Genomic DNA, 24,275 nt, shown 5'->3' on the forward strand with positions numbered 1-24,275 from the left:
TGAAAAGTGAAGCGGTGAGAGGAGAAGAGAGGAAAGGATGGGAGAGAAGAGAAACAGGAGTATTGGAACAGTTAAATGGTATTGGGACAGTGTCAAAATATCTTTCTTTACTGGCTCTGTGAAATACACAGACATGTGGGCTAGTATCTGTGCAGACAGACAGTCCCTCAGAGTGACACATAGCTTCCTGACACAGCTAATCCCCTTACACACTCAATAGGAGTCAGAAGAACGCCTGCTAATCTCAGCACAAATGCTCTATTACGTGTCAGAGGGATAGTTAAGAAAGTAAACAGGAACACCATACATTCATATGTATGGATCGGATTAAAAGGATGTGTTGCTGTTCTGTCATTTCCAACTGAATCATACATTCTCCAGTATTTATCCATATTCATTCATATAACCATTCATATTTTGTTTTGAATGAACAGCATCCTTTTTCATATTCTGTTGTTTCCATATGGGTTATAATTGTTTATACCATTTTGTGGAAGCTTTCAAAATAGTTCCTAGCAATAACAAATATTGTAGACTTATTTTGGTGCAACATTTGCATAAAAGCGTGATTTTTTAAACTTTTTATTGGGTTCAGAGTTTTATAGTCTCTGACCATGACCGAACAACTTTTCTAAGACTGATGACTCAACTGTTTTGTGGGGGAACGGATGCTGCTGCAACCCCAAGGCTTCAGCAGGCGCTGCTGCTAGAGATCCCTTAATGCCCTACACCACACTGTGAGCATGCAGGGGCTCTCTGTTGGCTGCTTTCCTACACTACACTATGCAGCTGTGCCACCTGCAAAGACTCACTATGGCTAACACCTCAAATGTGCATTTTCCCCCGAACAAAAGGAATTAGTCAGATGATAGGAACCAGCGCCATATAACCTAAAACACAAGGTCAAATCTACACTGGAGTTACTTACCAAGACGACATTAAATGGTGGCCTAGTTACAGTTTTGACTTAAATCGGCTTGAAAATCTATGGCAAGACTTGAAAATGGCTGTCTAGCAATGATCAACAACCAACTTGACAGCTTGACACATTTTTTAAAGAATAATGGGCAAATGTTCTTCCACTTTGACATTACAGAGTATATTGTGTAAATCGTTGACAAAAAATGACAATGAAATCCATTTTAGTCCCACTTTGTAACAGCAAAATGTGGAAAAAGTCAAGGGGTGTGAATACTTTCTGAAGGCACTGCAAATACATGGCTCTGGTAGGAACTACTTTGATCCGGACATTGACTTTGGAATATGTATATTAAAAATAAATCCTAATATCAAGGGAATGTGTTTTATAAAATATTTTCATCACCTGCTCTGCGTCGACACATGCCAATGTATTGAAGTAATGACAGTTAATGTTTTAAGTTATTACTATATCCAATCTCCCACACCCAGTCCACAGACACAAAGACCCGCATGGCGGTGTCACACGCACACACACACACACACACATACACACACGGAGCATACCATCTGTCAGGGTTTGGAAGCACTGCTTGCTGCTGTATTTGCCGAAGCCTGCCACCGTCCTGGCACGGACCTGTACCACGTACATGATGCTTGGCCTCAGGCCCTCCACACGGGCAGTGTTGGTCTGGCTCCGCACCATGGTTGAATTCAACTCAGTGTGGTCCTGTAACAATCAGGGAGAGATAGAAAAAGAGGGGAAAGAGAGCTAGAGAATATTACATCTGTTCATCACACTGGGCTTGCAGCTTTTAGGCAGTGGAGTATCACAACTCGAGTCAACCCCTAATCCTAATACACACACTACATACTGCCCTGTGTGCTTAGATAACAAAATGGCCCCTTTTCCTCCTTATGTTTGTGTATGAGATTATACTGGATGGTGGATTTCCACATTGGCCTCCACTGTTGCACTCTTTAAACAGCCATAGAGGTGAATTAGGCTTTTCACATACACACAGTATATAATTTTAGAATAATTTTAATTGGGCCACATAAAATAAATAGGGACATCGAGCAATGAGTGGGGTGTTGAGAAAAAAGAGTTCCAAACAACATCCCCATATTAGATCTTTCATCATGCTGCAGCATATCGGTAGCTGATCCTGGTTTTAGAATCCATGCATAGACATATTCATCATCAATCATCAACCAGAGTTACCACACACATCTCTCCTTTCAGATCGTTGGCTCATCACAACACACCTTTTCACTGGCATTGTGTGTGCTTGGAGAGCTCATGGCATTTGCTTTTCTTTCTCTGTTTGCTTTAATCCCTCTCTGTCTGTCTCTCTTTCCAGACTCTTCCCTCTGTGGAGGGATGAGAGCAAACAGGAGCAGGAGGTGGAAAAACACTGAGACGTGTCCAGGTTCACCTCAGACCAGAGTGAAGGGATACAGGGAGAAAATAGCTTGTGTGAGATGTGGATTGTATGCTCTTTTTTTTTTACAGAACACATGAGTCTATGTACATGTCCAGCATGTGTTTAGTAAGTGTTTAGTGAGAATGTGTGACTTCGTATTTGTCAGGTTAGGTCTGCTGGTTTGTATAAAGACTGAACGCATTTTCAGTCTGGACCATAGAAACAGTAAGTATCCTCCATGGTGGTCATTTATAACAGGAAAGATGTGTGCATACACAGCAGACACACAAAAACAGCCAACCCACAGAGACAGAGAGAGACAGAGGAAGGAAGGGAGCGCTCTCCTCAGCTAATGGAGGCTCTGACCTTCCTCTATCAGAAGAAAAACACTGAGCAGAAATTAGATGCAACTTCACCCCTGAAATATAGCTGCTTCCTCGCTCAGCCCATGCCCTCCCTAAATGACAAGGTCCAGTGCAGAATTAGATATGGGGGACTTTGTATAATGCCTGACTTTCCTTAAATGCCCAAGGCCACTTATCTCTATTCCCCAGAAATACCCAGCGAACCGCCCTTTACCCATCTCCCAATCCCATCCCTCTGAAACCCCAACCCATCCTCCCCTGGCCTTATCCCCCCCCTGGCATTCTTAAAGATTTGTGAGGGGTGTAGACTCCTAGAGCTGTGGAGGGGGACTGTGAACTGAACTCTCAACAGCCTAGCAGTGTTCAGCCTGGCAGTGTTCAGCCTGGCAGTGTTCCATGGCACTTCAGTCAAAGCTGACGGATGAAATATGCCTTGTTGGCCCTTGCCATTTCACTTTCAATAGCAGACTCCACCTTGCCATCACGCCAATATTCTCACTGCTTATCATCACACCAGCTTTGATGCTCAGCAAGAAGGCCAAGATGGCGTCCACTACCTCAGCACAGGCTAGCAAATGGAATTCTTCTCACACAGGCAGAGAATGCGGAATGGGGTTTGTACTCGGACCGAGTAGAGTATTACATAATAGGATATTGTGACAGGGAGTGCTGACATTATCAGTGTGCTGTCCCACCGGGAAACCAACCTCTTCTTCACTGTCTGCAGGAGGAAGAAAAAGACCTTCGGTGGAATAGAGATTATCTTATATCTGCTTTCATTGGCCAATTGGTGCAATCCAGGCCCAATCCCAAATCAAACCACCCCCAAGGCTCCAGACATTCCCTGGAGAGTGCAGCTGGGCGACTGGCATTTAACACAGAAATACTGGACGGGGGGTGGTGAAACTAGGAAGGGAGTGGCAGACAGGAAATAGCATGTTACACTGGCCCTCCATACATAATTATCATATTCAACAAGCATGAACCCTATTTGTGGGCTGTGTTCTTTTTTGTATGAAAGATGTGTAGTTCTCCACAAAGCATCATGCACACTGTGGTGGTACTCTTTGATGATGTCATGATTTCAAAAATTATTTTGATCATCTTTACTTTTAGCTCTGACACATTTTCCTGCTGCCCAGACAGAGGTGATAAAGCTATAGTATTATATTAGGCAGACCAGGTAGATAAAAAAGTATGGAAATAGAACAAAGCGTTCAAACTCGTATTCCTGCAATTTGATCCAGAATTCTCTTAATTCTTCTCTATGGGGGAGTGTAACCTGGTCCTGGGGTAATAGTATAATGTATTATTCTCCTTCCAAGCCCAGTGTTGTGTGTGTGGGGCCATCTTCTCTGACTCTCCACCCTGAGGACTCTGGTTTTCTCGTCATCTCTTCTTTGCAGTATGGCTGCGGTCCAGGTAAATATCCCTATCCCCATCTCCACGATATTACTATTGTGTCTCTGAGGAAATTAGTTTGTTCAGCACTATGTTGTGTCTATGGAACCACTGTGGGAGTCCTGAAATACAAAACCACCTCAAATAAACCTGTGACTTCTGCTGTGATGAAAAAGGTGTGTCTCTATATTTAAATATAACTACTGTCTCAGGACAGAAGAGAAATACAGAAACTGCCAAAGCTCCCCCTCACCTTGAAAGCAAAACATTTTTGCTGCCCGCCCGTGACAGTGAAGAGAAAAACATTTACGTTTTAAAGTTAATTTCCTGCAATTCTACACATTTTGCCATGGGGCGGAGAGAAGTTTTTGTTATTTTATAACTAATTTCATGCCATTCTACTCATTTTGCCATTGAGCGGAGAGAAAAATTTGCAATTTTACAGCTAATTTCCTGCAATTCTACATATTTTGCCATAGGATGGAGGCAAATGTTTGCAGTTTTTAATATGATAACTGATGATCAATCGGCCCATGCTTACTACAAGTTTAGATAGCTGGCCCCTAGACTAACTTATCAATCTAAAATAAATGGCTAACATGGGCTAATTGAGTGACTGCTGATTGTCCACAGGCATACTAAAGGTTTGCCCATCCCAAATACAGACATAGACAGACAGATTAAAACAATTGTGGCCCTGTCCATTAAAAGTAAAAATGCTAAAATTGCTAGTTGTCTTTGACATACAGAACACTCAATATCTTTAACGCAACTTAGCCTGTTTAAATAGGCCAACTACAGTGTTGCTAGCCTCCCTCTTCTCGTGCTCTCACAACTGGACATATGAAGTGCTTATTAATAACAACCTTTCACTGATTGCCAAGAAAACAACAAAGTCATCAGAGGACAGAGAGGGTTTTGACCAAACTCTCTGAAAGAGCAAATTTGACAGCATTATGTTGGATAATATACATTATTACAGTAAATGCAGTCTTTATGAGAGTACAGTGCTGTCAACACAGCCTTTTCAATAGAAACCACAAGTGACATCCTATCCATTAACTCCATAGGTATGACCATACAATATGAGAGAGGAAAAGAAGAGAGCCAGAGAAGGATACTGACAGAAGGCTGTAGAGGTGCAGCAGGCAGAGAGAGAAAAGGAAAAGGAAATGGACACAACAATGGAAAAACAGTGTAAATCAATGAGAAAGAGGGAGATACAGTGGGGGAAAAAAGTATTTAGTCAGCCACCAATTGTGCAAGTTCTCCCACTTAAAAAGATGAGAGAGGCCTGTAATTTTCATCATAGGTACACGTCAACTATGACAGACAAAAATACATAAAAATCCAGAAAATCACATTGTAGGATTTTTAATGAATTTATTTGCAAATTATGGTGGAAAATAAGTATTTGGTCAATAACAAAAGTTTCTCAATACTTTGTTATATACCCTTTGTTGGCAATGACACAGGTCAAACGTTTTCTGTAAGTCTTCACAAGGTTTTCACACACTGTTGCTGGTATTTTGGCCCATTCCTCCATGCAGATCTCCTCTAGAGCAGTGATGTTTTGGGGCTGTCGCTGGGCAACACGGACTTTCAACTCCCTCCAAAGATTTTCTATGGGGTTGAGATCTGGAGACTGGCTAGGCCACTCCAGGACCTTGAAATGCTTCTTACGAAGCCACTCCTTCGTTGCCCGGGCGGTGTGTTTGGGATCATTGTCATGCTGAAAGACCCAGCCACGTTTCATCTTCAATGCCCTTGCTGATGGATGGAGGTTTTCACTCAAAATCTCACGATACATGGCCCCATTCATTCTTTCCTTTACACGGATCAGTCGTCCTGGTCCCTTTGCAGAAAAACAGCCCCAAAGCATGATGTTTCCACCCCCATGCTTCACAGTAGGTATGGTGTTCTTTGGATGCAACTCAGCATTCTTTGTCCTCCAAACACGACAAGTTGAGTTTTTACCAAAAAGTTATATTTTGGTTTCATCTGACCATATGACATTCTCCCAATCCTCTTCTGGATCATCCAAATGCACTCTAGCAAACTTCAGACGGGCCTGGACATGTACTGGCTTAAGCAGGGGGACACGTCTGGCACTGCAGGATTTGAGTCCCTGGCGGCGTAGTGTGTTACTGATGGTAGGCTTTGTTACTTTGGTCCCAGCTCTCTGCAGGTCATTCACTAGGTCCCCCCATGTGGTTCTGGGATTTTTGCATTTTGACCCCACGGGGTGAGATCTTGCGTGGAGCCCCAGATCGAGGGAGATTATCAGTGGTCTTGTATGTCTTCCATTTCCTAATAATTGCTCCCACAGTTGATTTCTTCAAACCAAGCTGCTTACCTATTGCAGATTCAGTCTTCCCAGCCTGGTGCAGGTCTACACTTTTGTTTCTGGTGTCCTTTGACAGCTCTTTGGTCTTGGCCATAGTGGAGTTTGGAGTGTGACTGTTTGAGGTTGTGGACAGGTGTCTTTTATACTGATAACAAGTTCAAACAGGTCCCATTAATACAGGTAACGAGTGGAGGACAGAGGAGCCTCTTAAAGAAGAAGTTACAGGTCTGTGAGAGCCAGAAATGTTGCTTGTTTGTAGGTGACCAAATACTTATTTTCCACCATAATTTGCAAATAAATTCATAAAAAATCCTACAATGTGATTTTCTGGATTTTTTTTTCTCAACTTGTCTGTCATAGTTGACGTGTACCTATTATGAAAATTACAGGCCTCTCATCTTTTTAAGTGGGAGAACTTGCACAATTGGTGGCTGACTAAATACTTTTTTCCCCCACTGTATAGAGGAAGCTGAGAGAGCCAGAGGGAGGCTAGGGCGATGGAGTGGATATAAGGTTAGAGAGACCACAGGGCAGCCCTCACTAAGCATGTTTACTACCTAATGATATAAAGCTGAGAGGCTATGTGTGCTGCCGCTACTCAGTGGAGAAGAGGCTGTGTGGAGGAGCCACAGGTTAGACAGGGTTGGCGAAGGACCCAGACTGAGAGGACACCTTTCACACAAACTAGGTCCAAGCACGCCAGTATCCTAGCAACCCAGTGCTCTGTGCTCGTCCAAAGAAGACGCCAGTTAAACGCAATTAATGGATAATTATCAAGGTTGCAAAGGCATTCTCAGATGCAATGAGGGGAATGACTCAAACATCAGAGTGGACAATATAATTAGAGTAAACGTGTCAAGTATAATGACACATGAGTATTGAGTCCCATGGGGAAAAGGATAAAGGCATAAAGGCTAATATTCTCAACAAGCTTGGTAGACCAATACCCGTCCAGAAGATTCACCCAATAGAGACAACCTTCTGGGTGTCTTTCCATTGAAGGTAAAGTAGATGCCTCTGGTGGACATAATGATCTGCTCAGGTATTTTAGTTCTTATTACAGACATCAATTATTAAAATGTTGTCTTACCTTTTCATAGTACCTCAGTTCATAGTCCAAGATGATTCCATTGGGCTGCTCAGGCTGTGGCCATGACAACGTGAAGCTCTTCATGGTGGAGCTGACCTGGTGCATGATGGGAACCATGGAGGGAGCTAAGGGAACAGGCAAAAGGGGCAAGGTCAACTGTATGGATGCTTCCTTAGTACTCTTTAGTATTGCAACCATCCTACATGTTTGATCAATGTTATGAAATAAAGGCCTTCTGTGCTGAAACTGTATGAAGCTTTGAATCTTTTTTCCTTGATAGGAAGAAAGAACATGCTTGACTGAAGAGTCCCATTTAATTTAATGGCTTTTAAATCTCTTAGGAAACACTACAGATTTATGATGTCGTCATACCATTCCTTTAAGCAGTACTGAGGTATCCTTGGTCATAGTATTTCTATTACAACAATTATTTGGCATCGAACTGAGCTCACTTTATAGCACATTTGATTTGTAGCCCTCCTTTCCCCTTACAGACAGAAATAAAGTTGAAATGCCCATTACATGTTTTATGAATTAAACCTCAGCCCATTCAATTTCCTCCCTCTCTCTCTGCTACCACCATAATCCCCCAGGCCACCATCTCCAACAACCCATCATCTTAACCCAGGGAGGGTGGAGGGCACGACAGCAAGCCCTAGACCAGGGATGGAGAGAGGAGTGTAGGATATTACCCCCAAAGCATTATTACACTTAATGGTGTATCTGTTTGTATGTTTGTCTTACAGCCCGACAGTTCTATGTGACTGAGCATCCTTACTGTAGCAGCGGCAGGGAGAGTTGGTAATGTTGAGCGGCTGTCTGTGCACTGCTGCTCTGGCTGATAGAAGCGTGGATAGTCATCAGTCAGCGAGAGGAGGCTCTCTGGCTTTCTTTCACGCACCGCTGCTCCAGCTTTGCGCCACGTTATCAATTACGCTGAGCCTGGCTAGCAGTGAGGCAGCAGTCTACAGGCCCCCAGCACATCCTATCATTCAGACCGTTTCAAATGTGCTGCTTTCCTTGCCTCAAATGGCCTGATTTTTATTCTATTCAATTCAATTCATTTTTTATTTCATTTGCTGATTTGGTTTTTGGAATATGAGATATGGTGCTAGATTTTAGTGAGTGAAACTCTAGCTAAGTGGATTGGAATCTCCCTAACACAAATGTTTTATATTTTTGGAGCACACAGGGTTTATGGTGAGGGGTGAACGATTCAGGCCAAACCCTATTACTATGACAAGTAATGCAATATATACTGTGTGTGTGCATGTGTGTGTGGTTGTACTACAAGGAAACTGTGGGGGTATTTCACCGGTCTCCACAAGGAAAATGTGGGGGTATTTCACCGGTCCCCACAAGGAAAATGTGGGGGTATTTCACCGGTCCCCACAAGGAAACTGTGGGGGTATTTCACCGGTCCCCACAAGGAAAAAGGCTATTTTAGGCTTAGGGGTTAGGTCTAGGGTTACAATTAGGGTTAGGTTTAGAATTAGGGTTAGGGTTTGAGGTTTAGGGTTAGGAGTAGGGTTAGGTTTAGGGGTTTAGGGTTAAAGTTAGGGTTAGGTTAAGGGGTAGGGTTAGGGTTAGGACTTAGGGTTAGGGGTTAAGGTTGGGTTAGGTTAAGGGTTAGGGAAAATAGGATATTGAATGGGAATCAATTGTTTGGTCCCCACAAGGATAGTAAAACAAACGTGTGTGTGTGTGTGTGTGTGTGTGTGTGTGTGCGTGTGTGAGAGTGTGTGTGCTGTGTGTGTCTGTGTGTTCCCTATCCTCTATGACTGTGGCTGGCACTAGGCTGAGTGAATTAGGAGCCAAATCAGAGAGGAAGAAAAAACACTGTCAGTTCTCTAAGAAAATAAATCTGCCACGCTAGACTAGACTTCATGCTCAGCTCAGAATTATGGCTGTCTGAGTTACAGCCCCAAAGCGGATATTTAAAAACTCTACAAAAAAGCCATCTGACATTTCCTCTACTAAGTGTGGTGACGCATCCCTGACATAAAAAGACATGCGTCTGGGTTGTTGCTCTTTCAACTGCTGTTAACTGCCTCAACCTCCACTGGCAAGCCGTGAAATTCAATAGTTTGTTGCTAATACTTACAATGCATGTTTTTTTTCTGATTGTCATGCTGAAACTATCAATACGATGTTGCCCCTGACAAAAAAAGGACTCCAAAATCTCCATAAACAATGACACTGAGTGAGGCCGATGTTAAGTTACTACAGTGACATTGAGGTCTTCATCATCATTTTTGAAATATTGGGCTTCCTGTAACCGATCCATTTTAATTGGCCGAGGTAAACTAGCAGAGCTCTCAAAGGCCTGCCTCAGCGTGTTGCTATTTTTATGTCTCCAAGATGTGTGTGGATTTACAAGGAGAGAAATGTGTAGAGGAGGATTTGAACAAGCAAGATAGGGTGGTAAAACTGTCAGAGTTCCAATCTCCTGAGCACCCTCATAAGGTAAGAATGTCCCACAGAAGCAGGATCTCCATATCCCAAGACCGCTTCCCACAAGAATAAGGCAGAGTTTGTTTTTGGAGGAAAAGTACAAAGATAGTTCTTCATATATCAGACAAAACAATGTTACCTTTTTGTCAGATAGGCTTCATCATTAGGAAAGTCTCATTAAGGCCAACGATTAATGTAATGTTGAGGATGTCCCCATTTCCTTTACCAATTTGGATCAAAACAACATGAATTGAAAGTATTTTGGTCGTACTACAATTTGTTTTTGTCCTTCTTTCTCTGTATTTTCTTTCTGAATGCATTGTTCTGTCTCTCTCGCTCTCCCTCTCTCTCTGTGTGAATGTTTTATAGCTCTAGATAACGCCTCTACTCAGGCAGAGGAAGTGTGAAGCATCAGGGATCCCTCACACAGAGACAGATAGTCCTCCTGATAGCCAGACATAGCCTGTCATCTTGCCTAGTGCAATATTTCCATCTGTTTCTTGTTTTCTTATTTACCAGACGTTGGTTCAGATGCAATTTCCAAATGTCCTGATAGGGCACAGGAGACAAACTGACCAAAACACAAGAGCATGGCTTTCTGTGATAAGATATTAAATATAGCTAACTGCCAGTGGCTACTGTAGCTATACTTGTACCTTGATTTTATTCCATATTTTCCTGAGGTGTTTACTTATGTGTAAATGGTGGCAAAGAATACAGTCACTGCAAGCGTTTCCTGTCTCATCCCCCCAAAAATGTTACCCTTATTTTACCAGGTAAGTTGTCAGAGAACACATTCTCATTTACAGCAACGACCTGGGGAATAGTTACAGGGGAGAGGAGGGGGGATGAATGAGCCAATTGGAAGCTGGGGATGAGTAGGTGGCCATGATGGTATGGGCCAGATTGGGAATTTAGCCAGGGCACCGGGGTTAACACCCCTACTCTTACGATAAGTGCCATGGGATCTTTTAGTGACCACAGAGAGTCAGGATACCCATTTAACGTCCCATCCGAAAGATGGCCCACTACAAGGGCAATGTCCCCAATCACTGCCCTGGGGCATTGGGATCTTTTTTTTTAGACCTACTGGCCCTCCAACACCACTTCCAGCAGCATCTGGTCTCCCATCCAGGGACCGAACAGGACCAACCCTGCTTAGCTTCAGAGGCAAGCCAGCAGTGGGATGTAGGGTGGTATGCTGCTAATGGTGTCATGGGTGAATGAGCTGTATTAAGAAAGTACTGACCCCTATGACTCTGCAAAATACTGGTGACATGGGAGGATGGGACTAGCTGATGCAGTGATTCTGAATCTTCACAGATTAAAAACGGCAGGAAAATATATTCCATGAGAAATTGAAAAGCAGTTTTACTACTGTAGCAAGCAATGTCTATGAGTAAGCGTCTGAAGCTGTTCAATGATTAGTACAGTTTGTGAAAGACCTATGACAGATTTTCAGCTTCGGAATTCAAGAGTCTGTCTGATGGATCCAAATACTCTCAAAGTGCCCACTGATGGAACAAAGAACAAAGTATCTCTCTACAAATTGACAAGATTTACTAGTCTTTATGAAAAAAATCCAGAAAAACGCATGTCAAAAATGTTATAAATTGATTTGCATTTTAATGAGGGAAATAAGTATTTGATCCCCTCTCAATCAGAAATATTTCTGGCTCCCAGGTGTCTTTTATACAGGTAACGAGCTGAGATTAGGAGCACACTTCTTTAAAAAAAAAAATTGATTGTAACTTCCATTAATGTAATTGTCTGCATCACTTCCAATCCCCCATGTTTTTATATATATATACTCCCCTTTATTACTTTTCAACCCCGCCATCCTTTCCCTACTTGGGGTAAATTAGTGAACAACAATGCTTAGGCCTCTACTTCCAGCTTATACTTACTATCTACATTTTATGGACACAGTCAATTTTACAATAATTATATTTTGTTTGTTTTTTTCTCCTGAACTTCTTCTACTCTCAACCTCTCCGATCATTTTCATGATGTCCATCCGGTTTGCTTCTATATGCCATATCTTTCTAACTGTGCTCTTTCCCAAAAGCTCCCAACATACAACCTATATACTTAATATGGACACAGTATGCGTACATTATTAGTTATCTTGTTATTATTTGTTGTTAGTTGTTATTAGTCCCATCCTTCAACTCCATTCAACACCTCCCATCTATCTCTTAACACCATCCATATAGGATTTCTATTTGCCATATATATTTCAACTGTACTGTGATGTTTTACACAAGTTCTGAACCTTTCTATTCTCATTGTTTCTACAGATTGTGAATTAAAAATAAACATTTTTGCTAAAAGTATTATTATATTATTGATCGATTGACTATGACTTTTCAGATCACCCAGTAATGCTATCTGCAAGGTTAGCTTCAGGTAAATATTGCAATCCTTTAGTCATTCCTGGACCTGTCCAAAAACAAGCTACAAATGGACGGAACCAAAACAAATGATCTAATGATTCTGTCTCTTCACAGCAAAATCTGCAGAGCTGGGAAGATTGTATCCCCTATATAAATAACATTCTATTGGTAGCAAGAATTTTATATAATAATTTACATTCTTAAGGGAGTGCTCCTAATCTCAGCTTGTTACCTGTATAAAAGACACCTGTCCACAGAAGCAATCAATCAATCAGATTCCAAACTCTCCACCATGGCCAAGACCAAAGAGCTCTCCAAGGATGTCAGGGACAAGATTGTAGACCTACACAAGGCTGGAATGGGCTACAAGACCATCGCCAAGCAGCTTGGTGAGAAGGTGACAACAGTTGGTGCGATTATTCGCAAATGGAAGAAACACAAAAGAACTGTGAATCTCCCTCGGCCTGGGGCTCCATGCAAGATCTCACCTCGTGGAGTTGCAATGATCATGAGAACGGTGAGGAATCAGCCCAGAACTACACGGGAGGATCTTGTCAATGATCTCAAGGCAGCTGGGACCATAGTCACCAAGAAAACAATTGGTAACAGACTACACCGTGAAGGACTGAAATCCTGCAGCGCCTGCAAGGTCCCCCTGCTCAAGAAAGCACATATACAGGCCCGTCTGAAGTTTGCCAATGAACATCTGAATGATTCAGAGGAGAACTGGGTGAAAGTGTTGTGGTCAGATGAGACCAAAATCGAGCTCTTTGGCATCAACTCAACTCGCCGTGTTTGGAGGAGGAGGAAGGCTGCCTATGACCCCAGGAACACCATCCCCACCGTCAAACATGGAGGTGGAAACATTATGCTTTGGGGGTGTTTTTCTGCTAAGGGGACAGGACAACTTCACCGCATCAAAGGGACGATGGACGGGGCCATGTACCGTCAAATCTTGGGTGAGAACCTCCTTCCCTCAGCCAGGGCATTGAAAATGGGTCGTGGATGGGTATTCCAGCATGACAATGACCCAAAAACACGGCCAAGGCAACAAAGGAGTGGCTCAAGAAGAAGCACATTAAGGTCCTGGAGTGGCCTAGCCAGTCTCCAGACCTTAATCCCACAGAACATCTGTGGAGGGAGCTGAAGGTTCGAGTTGCCAAACGTCAGCCTCGAAACCTTAATGACTTGGTGAAGATCTGCAAAGAGGAGTGGGACAAAATCCCTCCTGAGATGTGTGCAAACCTGGTGGCCAACTACAAGAAACGTCTGACCTCTGTGATTGCCAACAAGGGTTTTGCCACCAAGTACTAAGTAATGTTTTGCAGAGGGGTCAAATACTTATTTCCCTAATTAAAATGCAAATCAATTTATAACATTTTTGACATGCATTTTTCTGGATTTTTGTGTTGTTATTCTGTCTCTCACTGTTCAAATAAACCTACCATTCAAATTATAGACTGATCATGTCTTTGTCAGTGGGCAAACGTACAAAATCAGCAGGGGATCAAATACTTTTTTCCCTCACTGTAGGAGTGTAAATGTTAATATGTTGCCCACATTAGCTGATTTATTTCATGCCATTAAATCTGCACCTCTGTTTGAATTCAAGGCTCCCACTGACTCACTCTCCTAAAGACTTTCTCAGACATTATTCCCTACAGTTGAGAATGCATAAACCGTAAAAGGCAATGGTAAATTAATGTGTAATACCATATTTTACATTTAACTGAAACGTTCTAAGAAGTAAGCTGATCTTTGGTTGGTGGTAAATCAGGTATGCATGAGAATACACACCACTGTGTCTGAGAGGAGAGGAGTTACAGAGTGGTGCATCAATCAGGGTTCCTGTCAGCTCTGTCACTCCAGCCTGAATAAGGTCTAATGGTCCCTTCACTGAACCACAACTAACTCTCTCCTCAACAGAGATTTCCTTTACTCTGAACCGTCGGGGTGGCACTATTTCAACCAATCTCCCATCCCCTGTGACTCCTCCAAAAGGACAGTGGTGTCCACTCACACCATTACCCTTTCAATATAGCCCAGGGAGCTTCCAACCTTATCTTGCCCAGCGACCCATCCCAGGCAAATTGGTGACCCAGGGACCCCCATCATAAGTTAGCAAAAGAAAAAATCCATGTCTTGTCTTATCAAATCAAATCAAATTTTATTGGCCACATGCGCCAAATACAACAGGTGTAGACATTACAGTGAAATGCTTACTTACAGCCCTTAACCAACAATGCATTTAATTTTTAATAAAAAAGTAAAATAAAACAACAACAAAAAAAGTGTTGAGAAAAAAGAGCAGAAGTAAAATAAAATAACAGTAGGGAGGCTATATATACAGGGGGGTACCGGTGCAGAGTCAATGTGCGGGGGCACCGGCTAGTTGAGGTAGTTGAGGTAATATGTACATGTGGGTAGAGTTAAAGTGACTATACATAAATCATTAACAGAGTAGAAGAAGCGTAAAAAGATGGGGTAGGGGTGGGGGGTAAGTGCAAATAGTCTGGGTAGCCATGATTAGCTGTTCAGGAGTCTTATGGCTTGGGGGTAAAAGCTGTTGAGAAGTCCTTTGGACCTAGACTTGGCATTCCGGTACCGCTTGCCGTGCGGTAGCAGAGAGAACAGTCTATGACTAGGGTGGCTGGAGTCTTTGACAATTTTGAGGGCCTTCCTCTGACACCGCCTGGTATAGAGGTCCTGAATGGCAGGAAGCTTGGCCCCAGTGATGTACTGGGCCGTACGCTCTACCCTCTGTAGTGCATTGCAGTCGGAGGCCGAGCAGTTGCCATACCAGGCGGTGATGCAACCAGTCAGGATGCTCTCGATGGTGCAGCTGTAGAATCTTTTGAGGATCTGAGGACCCATTCCAAATCTTTTCAGTCTCCTGAGGGGGAATAGGCTTTGTCGTGCCCTCTTCATGACTGTCTTGGTGTGTTTGGACCATGATAGTTCGTTGGTGATGTGGACACCAAGGAACTTGAAGCTCTCAACCTGTTCCACTACAGCCCCATTGATGAGAATGGGGGCATGCTCAGTCCTCTTTTTTTTCCTGTAGTCCACAATCATCTCCTTTGTCTTGGTCACGTTGAGGGAGACGTTGTTATCCTGGCACCACACGGCCAGGTCTCTGACCTCCTCCCTATAGGCTGTCTCATCGTTGTCGGTGATCAGGCCTACCACTGTTGTGTCGTCGGCAAACTTAATGATGGTGTTGGAATCGTGCCTGGCCATGCAGTCATGGGTGAACAGGGAGTACAGGAGGGGACTGAGCACGCACCCCTGAGGGGCCCCGTGTTGAGGATCAGTGTGGCAGATGTGTTGTTACCTACCCTTACCACCTGGGGGTGGCCCGTCAGGAAGTCCAGGATCCAGTTGCAGAGGGAGGTGTTTAGTCCCAGGATCCTTAGCTTAGTGATGAGCTTTGAGGGCACTATGGTGTTGAATGCTGAGCTGTAGTCAATGAATAGCATTCTCACGTAGGTGTTCCTCTTGTCCAGGTGGGAAAGGGCAGTGTGGAGTGCAATAGAGATTGCATCATATGTGGATCTGTTGGGGCGGTATGCAAATTGGAGTGGGTCTAGGGTTTCTGGGATAATGGTGTTGATGTGAGCCATGACCAGCCTTTCAAAGCACTTCATGGCTACAGACGTCAGTGCTACGGGTCGGTAGTCATTTAGGCAGGTTATCTTAGTGTCCTTGGGCACAGGGACTATGGTGGTCTGCTTGAAACATGTTGGTATTACAGACTCAGTCAGGGACATGTTGAAAATGTCAGTGAAGACACTTGCCAGTTGGTCAGCACATGCTCAGAGTACACGTCCTGGTAATCCGTCTGGCCCTGCAGCCTTGTGAATGTTGACCTGCTTAAAAGTCTTACTCACATTGGCTACGGAGAGCGTGATCACAGAGTCATCCGGAACAGCTGGTGCTCTCATGCATGCTTCAGTGTTGCTTCCCTCGAAGCGAGCATAGAAGTGGTTTAGCTCATCTGGAAGTCTTGTGTCACTGGGCAGCTCGCGGCTGTGCTTCCCTTTGTAGTCTGTAATAGTTTTCAAGCCCTGCCACATCCGACGAGGGTCAGAGCTGGTGTAGTACGATTCAATCTTAGTCCTCTACTGACTCTTTGCCTGTTTGAAGGTTCGTCAGAGGGCATAGCAGGATTTCTTATAAGCGTCCGGGTTAGAGTCCCTCTCCTTGAAAGCGGCAGCTCTACCCTTTAGCTCAGTGCGCATGTTGCCTGTAATCCATGGCTTCTGGTTGGGGTATGTACATACGGTCACTGTAGGGATGACGTCATCGATGCATTTATTGATGAAGCCAGTGACTGATGTGGTGTACTCCTCAATGCTATCTGAAGAATCCCGGAACATGTTCCAGTCTGTGCTAGCAAAACAGTCCTGTAGCTTAGCATCTGCGTCATCTGACCACTTTTTTATTAACCGAGTCACTGGTGCTTCCTGCTTTAGTTTTTGCTTGTAAGCAGGAATCAGGAGGATAGAGTTATGGTCAGATTTGCCAAATGGAGGGCGAGGGAGAGCTTTGTATGAGTCTCTGTGTGTGGAGTAAAGGTGGTCTAGAGTTTTTTTTCCTCTAGTTGCACATTTAACATGCTGGTAGAAATTAGGTAGAACTGATTTAAGTTTCCCTGCATTAAAGTCCCCGGCCACTAGGAGCGCTGCCTCTGGATTAGTGTTTTCCTGTTCACTTATGGCCTTATACAGCTCATTCAGTGCAATCTTAATGCCAGCATTGGTTTGTGGTGGTAAATAGACAGCTATGAAAAATATAGATGAAAACTCTCTTGGTAAATAGTGTGGTCTACAGCTTATCATAAGATACTCTAACTCAGGCGAGCAAAACCTTGAGACGTTCTTAGTATTTGATTTTGTGCACCAGCTGTTGTTTACAAATATACACAGACCGCCACCCCTTGTCTTACCGGAGTCAGCCGTTCTATCCTGCCGATGTAGCGTATAGCCCGCTAGCTGTATGTTGTCCATGTCGGCGTTCAGCCACGACTCGGTGAAACATAATATATTACAGTTTTTAATGTCCTGTTGGTAGGATAACCGTAATCTTAGGTCATCTAATTTATTCTCAAATGATTGAACATTGGCTAATAGGATTGATGGAAGAGGCAGTTTACTCACTCGCCATCGGATCCTTACAAGGCACCTCGACCTACGTCCACGATATCTCTGTCTCTTTCTCATGCGAATGACAGGGATTTGGGCCTTGTCGGATGTCTGTAGGATATCCTTCGCGTCCGACTTGTTGAAGAAAAAATCTTCGTCCAATACGAGGTGAGTAATCGCTGTCCTGATATCCAGAAGCTCTTTTTGGTTATAAGAGACGATGGCAGAAACATTATGTACAGAATAATCAAGTATTTAAAAATTTTTGCTGACCCCCAGCAGTAGCTCTAGGGGTCCACGGACCCCGGTTGAAAAACCCTGATCTAGCCAACTCATTCAGCTAGAATCCTTAATTGAAACAATAACAAAGCGTTCGCCCCGTGGTCCCGCCACTGTTTTGCTAAAAAGCTATGGGATGGGGCTGGAGAAAGGCTATACAGTGTTTGTTTACACCTAAGATGTTTACACTTTGAAGTAAACCAAGCTTATATTTTCAGTTCTGATGTGGTACGACAGTTGAACTAAGCTCATGAGGCATTTATAAGTTATATTCTTCAAGAATCAATGGGTATATATCATTCATTTATACATCCAAAAATGGATGCAGCAACTAAGGATTCTAGCTTTAAGGTAACTATCTAAATACCCATCTCCTCCATTGCTTCTCAACTCCTTCTTCTATTCTAAACATATGACAGATATTTCCCTACAGAGCCATGACATAAAATGCTTCTTCTCAGGGACAGCTGAAATGGCCCAATTACCTGGCAACAACACAATGGCTCTGACCAGTTTTCTGAAGTGAAATTAAAAGCTTACTCATTACCACTGCAGCCGTTTTTACAAAAGACAATGGCATTGGCTATTTGGTGTATCTATTTATTTATCTTTATCCATCTGTCAAGTCGAGCACTTACCTTGTCACGCAAGATGATGGGGTCTATTAACTCTACTAGTTAATAAATGCCATTTACGTTCTCATTTCCCCCGCTTTCCTCTAATGTGAAGTGATCAAATTAATCACAAACGGCATAGAACGTTCCATTTTGGCCAGGCATTAAATCTGTCCGCTTGAATCCTGTTTCTACAAGCCAATGTTCAGAAAGTATTCATACCCCTTGACTTACTGTACATTTTGTTGTGTTACAGCCTGAATTCAAAATGGATAAAAATATTTTCATTCTCACCGATCTACACACAATACCCCATAATGACAAAAATGACATTTTTGCTAATTTATTGAAAATTAAATATCTCATTTGCATAAGTATTCACACCACTGAGTGAATACATGTTAGAATCACCTTTGGCAGCGATTACAGCTGTGAGTCTCTAAGAGCTTTGCACACCTGGATAGTACAATATTTGCAAATTATTCTTTAAAACATTATTCAATCTCTGTCAAGTTTGTTATTGACCATTGTAGGACAGCCATTTTCAAGTCTTGCCATAGATTTTCAAGCCGATTTAAGTCAAAACTGTAACTAGGCCACTCAGAAATATTCAATGTTGTCTTGGTAAGCAACTTGTGTATATTTGACCTTGCATTTTAGGTTCTTATCCTGCTGAAAGGTGAATTTGTCTCCCAGTGTCTGTTGGAAAGCAGACTGAACCAGGTTTTCCTCTAGGATTCTGCCTGTGCTTAGCTCTATTCCGTTTCGTTTTATCCTAAATAACTCACTAGTCCTTGCCGATGACAAGCAGCCACCACCATGCTTGACAATATGAAGAGTGGTACTCAGTGATGTGTTGCCCCAAACATAACACTTTGTATTCAGGACATAGAGTTAATTTCTTTGTCACATTTTTTGCAATTTTACTTTAGTGCCTTATTGCAAACAAGATGCATGTTTTGGAATATTTGTATTCTGTAAAAGCTTCCTTCTTTTCACTCTTTCATTTACTTTAGTATTGTGGAGTAACTACAATGTTGTTGATCCATCCTCAGTTTTCTCATTTCACAGCCATTAAACTCTGTAACTGTTTTAAAGTCATCATTGGCCTCATAGTGACATCACTGAGTGGTTTCCGTTCTCTTTGGCAACTGAGTTAGGAAGGACGCCTGTATCTTTGTAGTGACTGGGTGTATTGATACACCATCCAAAGTGTAATTAATAACTTCACCATGGTCAAAGGGATATTCAATGTCTGCCAATAAGTGCCATTTTTTGGAAAGCCTCACTGGTCTTTGTGGTTGAATCTGTGTTTGAAATTCACTGCTCGACTGAGGGACCTTACAAATAATTGTATGTGTGGGGTACAGAGATGAGGTAATCATTAACGCTAAATGTCCATGCAACTTATTGTTAAGCACATTTTTACTCCTGAACTTATCTAGGCTTGCCATTCATGAGAATGGCGCCGGAGGTGATGGCCGCCGTTTTACGGGTTCCTGACCAATTGTGCTATTTTGTGTAGTTTCTTTGCGCTTAATTTTTTAATTTTTTTGTACATAATGTTTCCGCCATCGTTTCTTATGACCGAAAAGAGCTTCAGGACATCAGAACAGCGATTACTCTCCTCGAACTGGACGAGGAATTTTTTTTTATGAGTCGGACGCAAAGGATATACAGTACTGCTCCTCCCGGACCATGCCCAAAGCCAGATGCCTGGCGAGACTGCATCGGCAAGTGGATAATCCGCCTTTACCCTTCACACGGTGTCCCGTGTAGCTCAGATGGTAGAGCATGGCGCTTGCAACGCCAGGGTTGTGGGTTGGATTCCCAAGGGGGGCCAGTATGAAAAAAATGTATGCACTCACTAACTGTAAGTCGCTCTGGATAAGCGCGTCTGCTAAATGACTAAAATGTAAATGTAATTCTACTGGCGAACGTGCAATCACTGGAGAATAAACTCGATGAGCTCGGTTCGAGACTATCCTATCAACGGGACATTAAAAACGGTAATATCCTATGTTTCACCGAGTCGTGGCTAAACAAGGACATGGATAAAATACAGTTAGCTGGGTTTTCCATGCATCGGCAAGAAAGAACAGCAGCCTCCGGTAAGATCAGGGGGGTGGTGTATGTTTCTTTGTCAATAACAGCTGGTGCGCAATCTCTAATATTAAGGAAGTCTTGAGGTTTGGCTCGCCTGAGTTAGAGTACATCAAGATAAGCTGTAGACCAAACTATTTACCAAGAGAGTTTTCCTCTATATTCCTCGTAGCTGTCTATTTACCACCACAAATCGATCCTGGCACTAACACCGCACTCAACGAGCTGTATAAGGCCATATGCAAAGAAGAAAATGCTCATCCAGAGGCAGCGCTCCTAGTGGCCGGGGACTTTAATCCAGGAAAACTGAAATCTGTTTTACCTAATATTTACCAGCATGTCACATGTGCAACTAGAGGGAAAAAATATATAGATCACCTTTACTCCACACACAGAGTCACGTACAAAGCTCTCCCTTGCCCTCCATTTGGCAAACCTGACCATAACCCTATCGTCCTGATTCCTGCTTACAAGCAAAAACTCAAACAGGAAGTACCAGTGACACGCTCAATACAGAAGTGGTGCGATGAAGTGGATCCTAAGCTACAGGACTGTTTCGCTAGCACAGACTGGAATATGTTCCGGGATTCATCCGATGGCATTGAGGAGTATATCACATCAGTCACCGGCTTCTTTAATAAGTACATTGACAACGTCAAATCAAATCAAATCAAATTGTATTTGTCACATGAGCAGCAGTGAAATGCTTACAAGTCCTTCACCAACAATGCAGTTTTAAGAAAAATAAGTGTTGAGTAAAAAATAGATAACTAAAAAATATAAATAATTAAAGAGCAGCAGAGGCTATATACAGGGGGCACAGGTTAGTCGAGGTAATTGAGGTAATATGTACCTGTAGGTGGAGTTAAAGTGACTATGCATAAATAATTAACAGAGTAGCAGCAGCGTAAAAGAGGGGATGGGGGGGAACAACGCAAATAGTCCGGATAGCCATTTGATTATCTGTTCAGGAGTCTTATGGCTTGGGGGTAGAAGCTGTTAAGGAGCCTTTTGGACCTAGACTTGGCGCTCCGGTACCGCTTGCTGTGCGGTAGCAGAGACAACAGTCTATGACTAGGGTGGCTGGAGTCTTTGACCATTTTTAGGTTCGTCCTCTGACACCACCTGGTATAGAGGTCCTGGATGGCAGGAAGCTTGGCCCCAGTGATGTAATGGGACATACGCACTACCCTCTGTAGTGCATTGCGGTCAGAGGCCGAGCAGTTGACATACCAGGCAGTGGTGCAACCAGTCAGGATGCTCTCGATGGTGCAGATGTAGAACTTTTTGAGGATCTGAGGACCCATGCCAAATCTTTTCGGTCTCCTGAGGAGGAACGGGCTTTGTTGTACCCTCTTCACGACTGTCTTGGTTTGTTTGGACCATGAAAGTTTGTTGGTGATGTGGATACCAAGGAACTTGAAGCTCTCAACCTGCTCCACTACAGCCCCGTCGGTGAGAACGGGGGCGTGCTCGGTCCTCTTTTTCCTGTAGTCCACAATCATCTCCTTTGTCTTGATCACGTTGAGGGAGAGGTTGTTATCCTGGCACCACACGGCCAGGTCTCTGACCTCCTCCCTATAGGCTGTCTCATCGTTGTCGGTGATCAGGCCTACCACTGTTGTGTCGTGGGCAAACTTAAATGCAGTCATGGGTGTACAGGAGGGGACTGAGCATGCACCCCTGAGGGGCCCCTGTGTTGAGGATCAGTGTGGCAGATATGTCCAGTTGCAGAGGGAGGTGTTTAGTCCTTAGCTTAGTGATGAGCTTTGAGGGCACTATGGTGTTGAACGCTGAGCTGTAGTCAATGAATAGCATTCTCACGTAGGTGTCCTGCTTTAGTTTTTGCTTGTAAGCAGGAATCAGGAGGATAGAGTTATGGTCAGATTTGCCAAATGGAGGGTGAGGGAGAGCTTTGTACGCATGTCTGTGTGTGGAGTAAAGGTGGTCTAGAGTTTGTTTTCCTCTGGTTGCACATTTAACATGCTGGTAGAAATGAGGTAAAACGGATTTAAGTTTCCCTGCATTAAAGTCCCCGGCCACTAGGAGCGCCGCCTCTGGATGAGCATTTTCCTGTTTGCTTATGGCCTTATACAGCTCATTGAGTGCGGTCTTAGTGCCAGTATCGGTTTGTGGTGGTAAATAGACAGCTACGAAAAATACATATGAAAACTCTCTTGGTAAATAGTGTGGTCTACAGCTTATCATGAGATACTCTACCTCAGGCGAGCAAAACCTTGAGACTTCCTTAATATTAGATTTCGTGCACCAGCTGTTGTTTACAAATATACACAGACGGCCACCCCTTGTCTTACTGGAGGCAGCTGTTCTATCTTGCCGATGCAGCATATATCCCACCAGCTGTATGTCATCCATGTCGTCGTTCAGCCATGACTCGGTGAAACATAAGATATTACAGTTTTTAATGTCCCGTTGGTGGGATATCTGTGATCGTAGTTCGTCTATTTTGTTATCCAATGATTGTACGTTGGCTAATAGGACTGATGATAGAGGCAGATTACCCACTCGCTGTCGGATATTTACAAGGCACCCTGATCTACGTCCCTGATATCTCAGTCTCTTTCTCATGCAAATGACGGGGATTTGGGCCTTGTCGGGTGTTTGAAGAGAATCCTTTGTGTCCGACTCGTTGAAGTAAAAATCTTCGTCCAGTACGAGGTGAGTAATCGCTGTCCTGATATCCAGAAGCTCTTTTCGGTCATAAGAGACGGTGGCAGAAACATTATGTACAAAATAAGTTACAAATAACGCAAAAGAACACACACAATAGCACAATTGGTTAGGAGCCCGTAAAACGGCAGCCATCTCCTCCGGCGCCATTCTAACAGTGATCGTACTCCCTGTTCACCCACGACTGTGTGGCCACGCATGACTCCAACACCATCATTAAGTTAGTCGACGACACAACGGTGGTAGGCCTGATCACAGACGACGATGAGACAGCCTATAGGGAGGAGGTCAGAGAACTGACCTCAACGTCAGCAAGACAAAGGAGCTGATTGTGGACTACAGGAAAAGGCGGGCCAAGCACGTCCCCATTCACATCGACGGGGCTGTAGTGGAGCGGGTGGAGAGCTTCAAGTTCCTTGGTGTCCACATCACTAAGGACCTATCCTGGTCCAAACACAGCAAGACAGTCGTGAAGAGGGTACGACAACGCCTATTCCCCCTCAGGAGGCTGAAAATATTTGGTATGAGACCTCAGATCCTCAAAAAGTTATACAGCTGCACTATCGATGAGCATCCTGACTGGTTGCATCGCCACTTGGTATGGCAACTGCTCGGCATCTGACTGCTCGGCATCCAACCGCAAGGCGCTACAGAGGGTAGTGCGTATGGCCCAGTACTTCACTTGGGCCGAGCTTCCTGCCATCCAGGATCTCTATGCCAGGCGGTGTCAGACGAAGGCTAGAGCCACCCAAGTCATAGACTGTTCTCTCAGCTACCGCATGGCAAGCGGTACCGGAGCGCCAAGTCTGGGACCAAAAGGCTCCTTAACAGCTTCTACCCCAAAGCCGTAAAACTGCTGAACAGTTAATCAAATGGCTACCCGGACTATTTGCATTGACTAATACAATTTGATTTGATTTGAATTAACTTCACCATAACAAAGGGGTTGAATACTTATTGACTCAAGACATTTCAGCTTTTCATTTTTAATTAAGTTGTAAAATGTCTAAAAACATAATTCCACCTTGACATTATGGGGTATTGTA

The 24,275-nt window shown here is 43.5% G+C and overlaps 1 protein-coding gene across 1 annotated transcript in view; it reads right to left on the bottom strand.

Moving 5' to 3' along the window:
- The window catches only part of LOC121533433 (ephrin type-B receptor 1), a 204,028-nt gene that overhangs the window by 31,294 nt on the left and 148,459 nt on the right, over positions 1-24,275 (bottom strand). The window contains exons 6-7 of the mRNA XM_041839371.2: positions 7,549-7,673; positions 1,486-1,648 (exon numbers count right to left, since the gene is read on the bottom strand). Of these exons, the coding sequence (XP_041695305.1) occupies positions 1,486-1,648; positions 7,549-7,673 (288 nt within the window). The remainder of the gene's footprint in view (positions 1-1,485; positions 1,649-7,548; positions 7,674-24,275) is intronic.

Source organism: Coregonus clupeaformis, chromosome 20 (assembly GCF_020615455.1).
Source record: "Coregonus clupeaformis isolate EN_2021a chromosome 20, ASM2061545v1, whole genome shotgun sequence".
In the NCBI taxonomy this organism is placed as follows: Eukaryota; Metazoa; Chordata; class Actinopteri; order Salmoniformes; family Salmonidae; genus Coregonus; species Coregonus clupeaformis.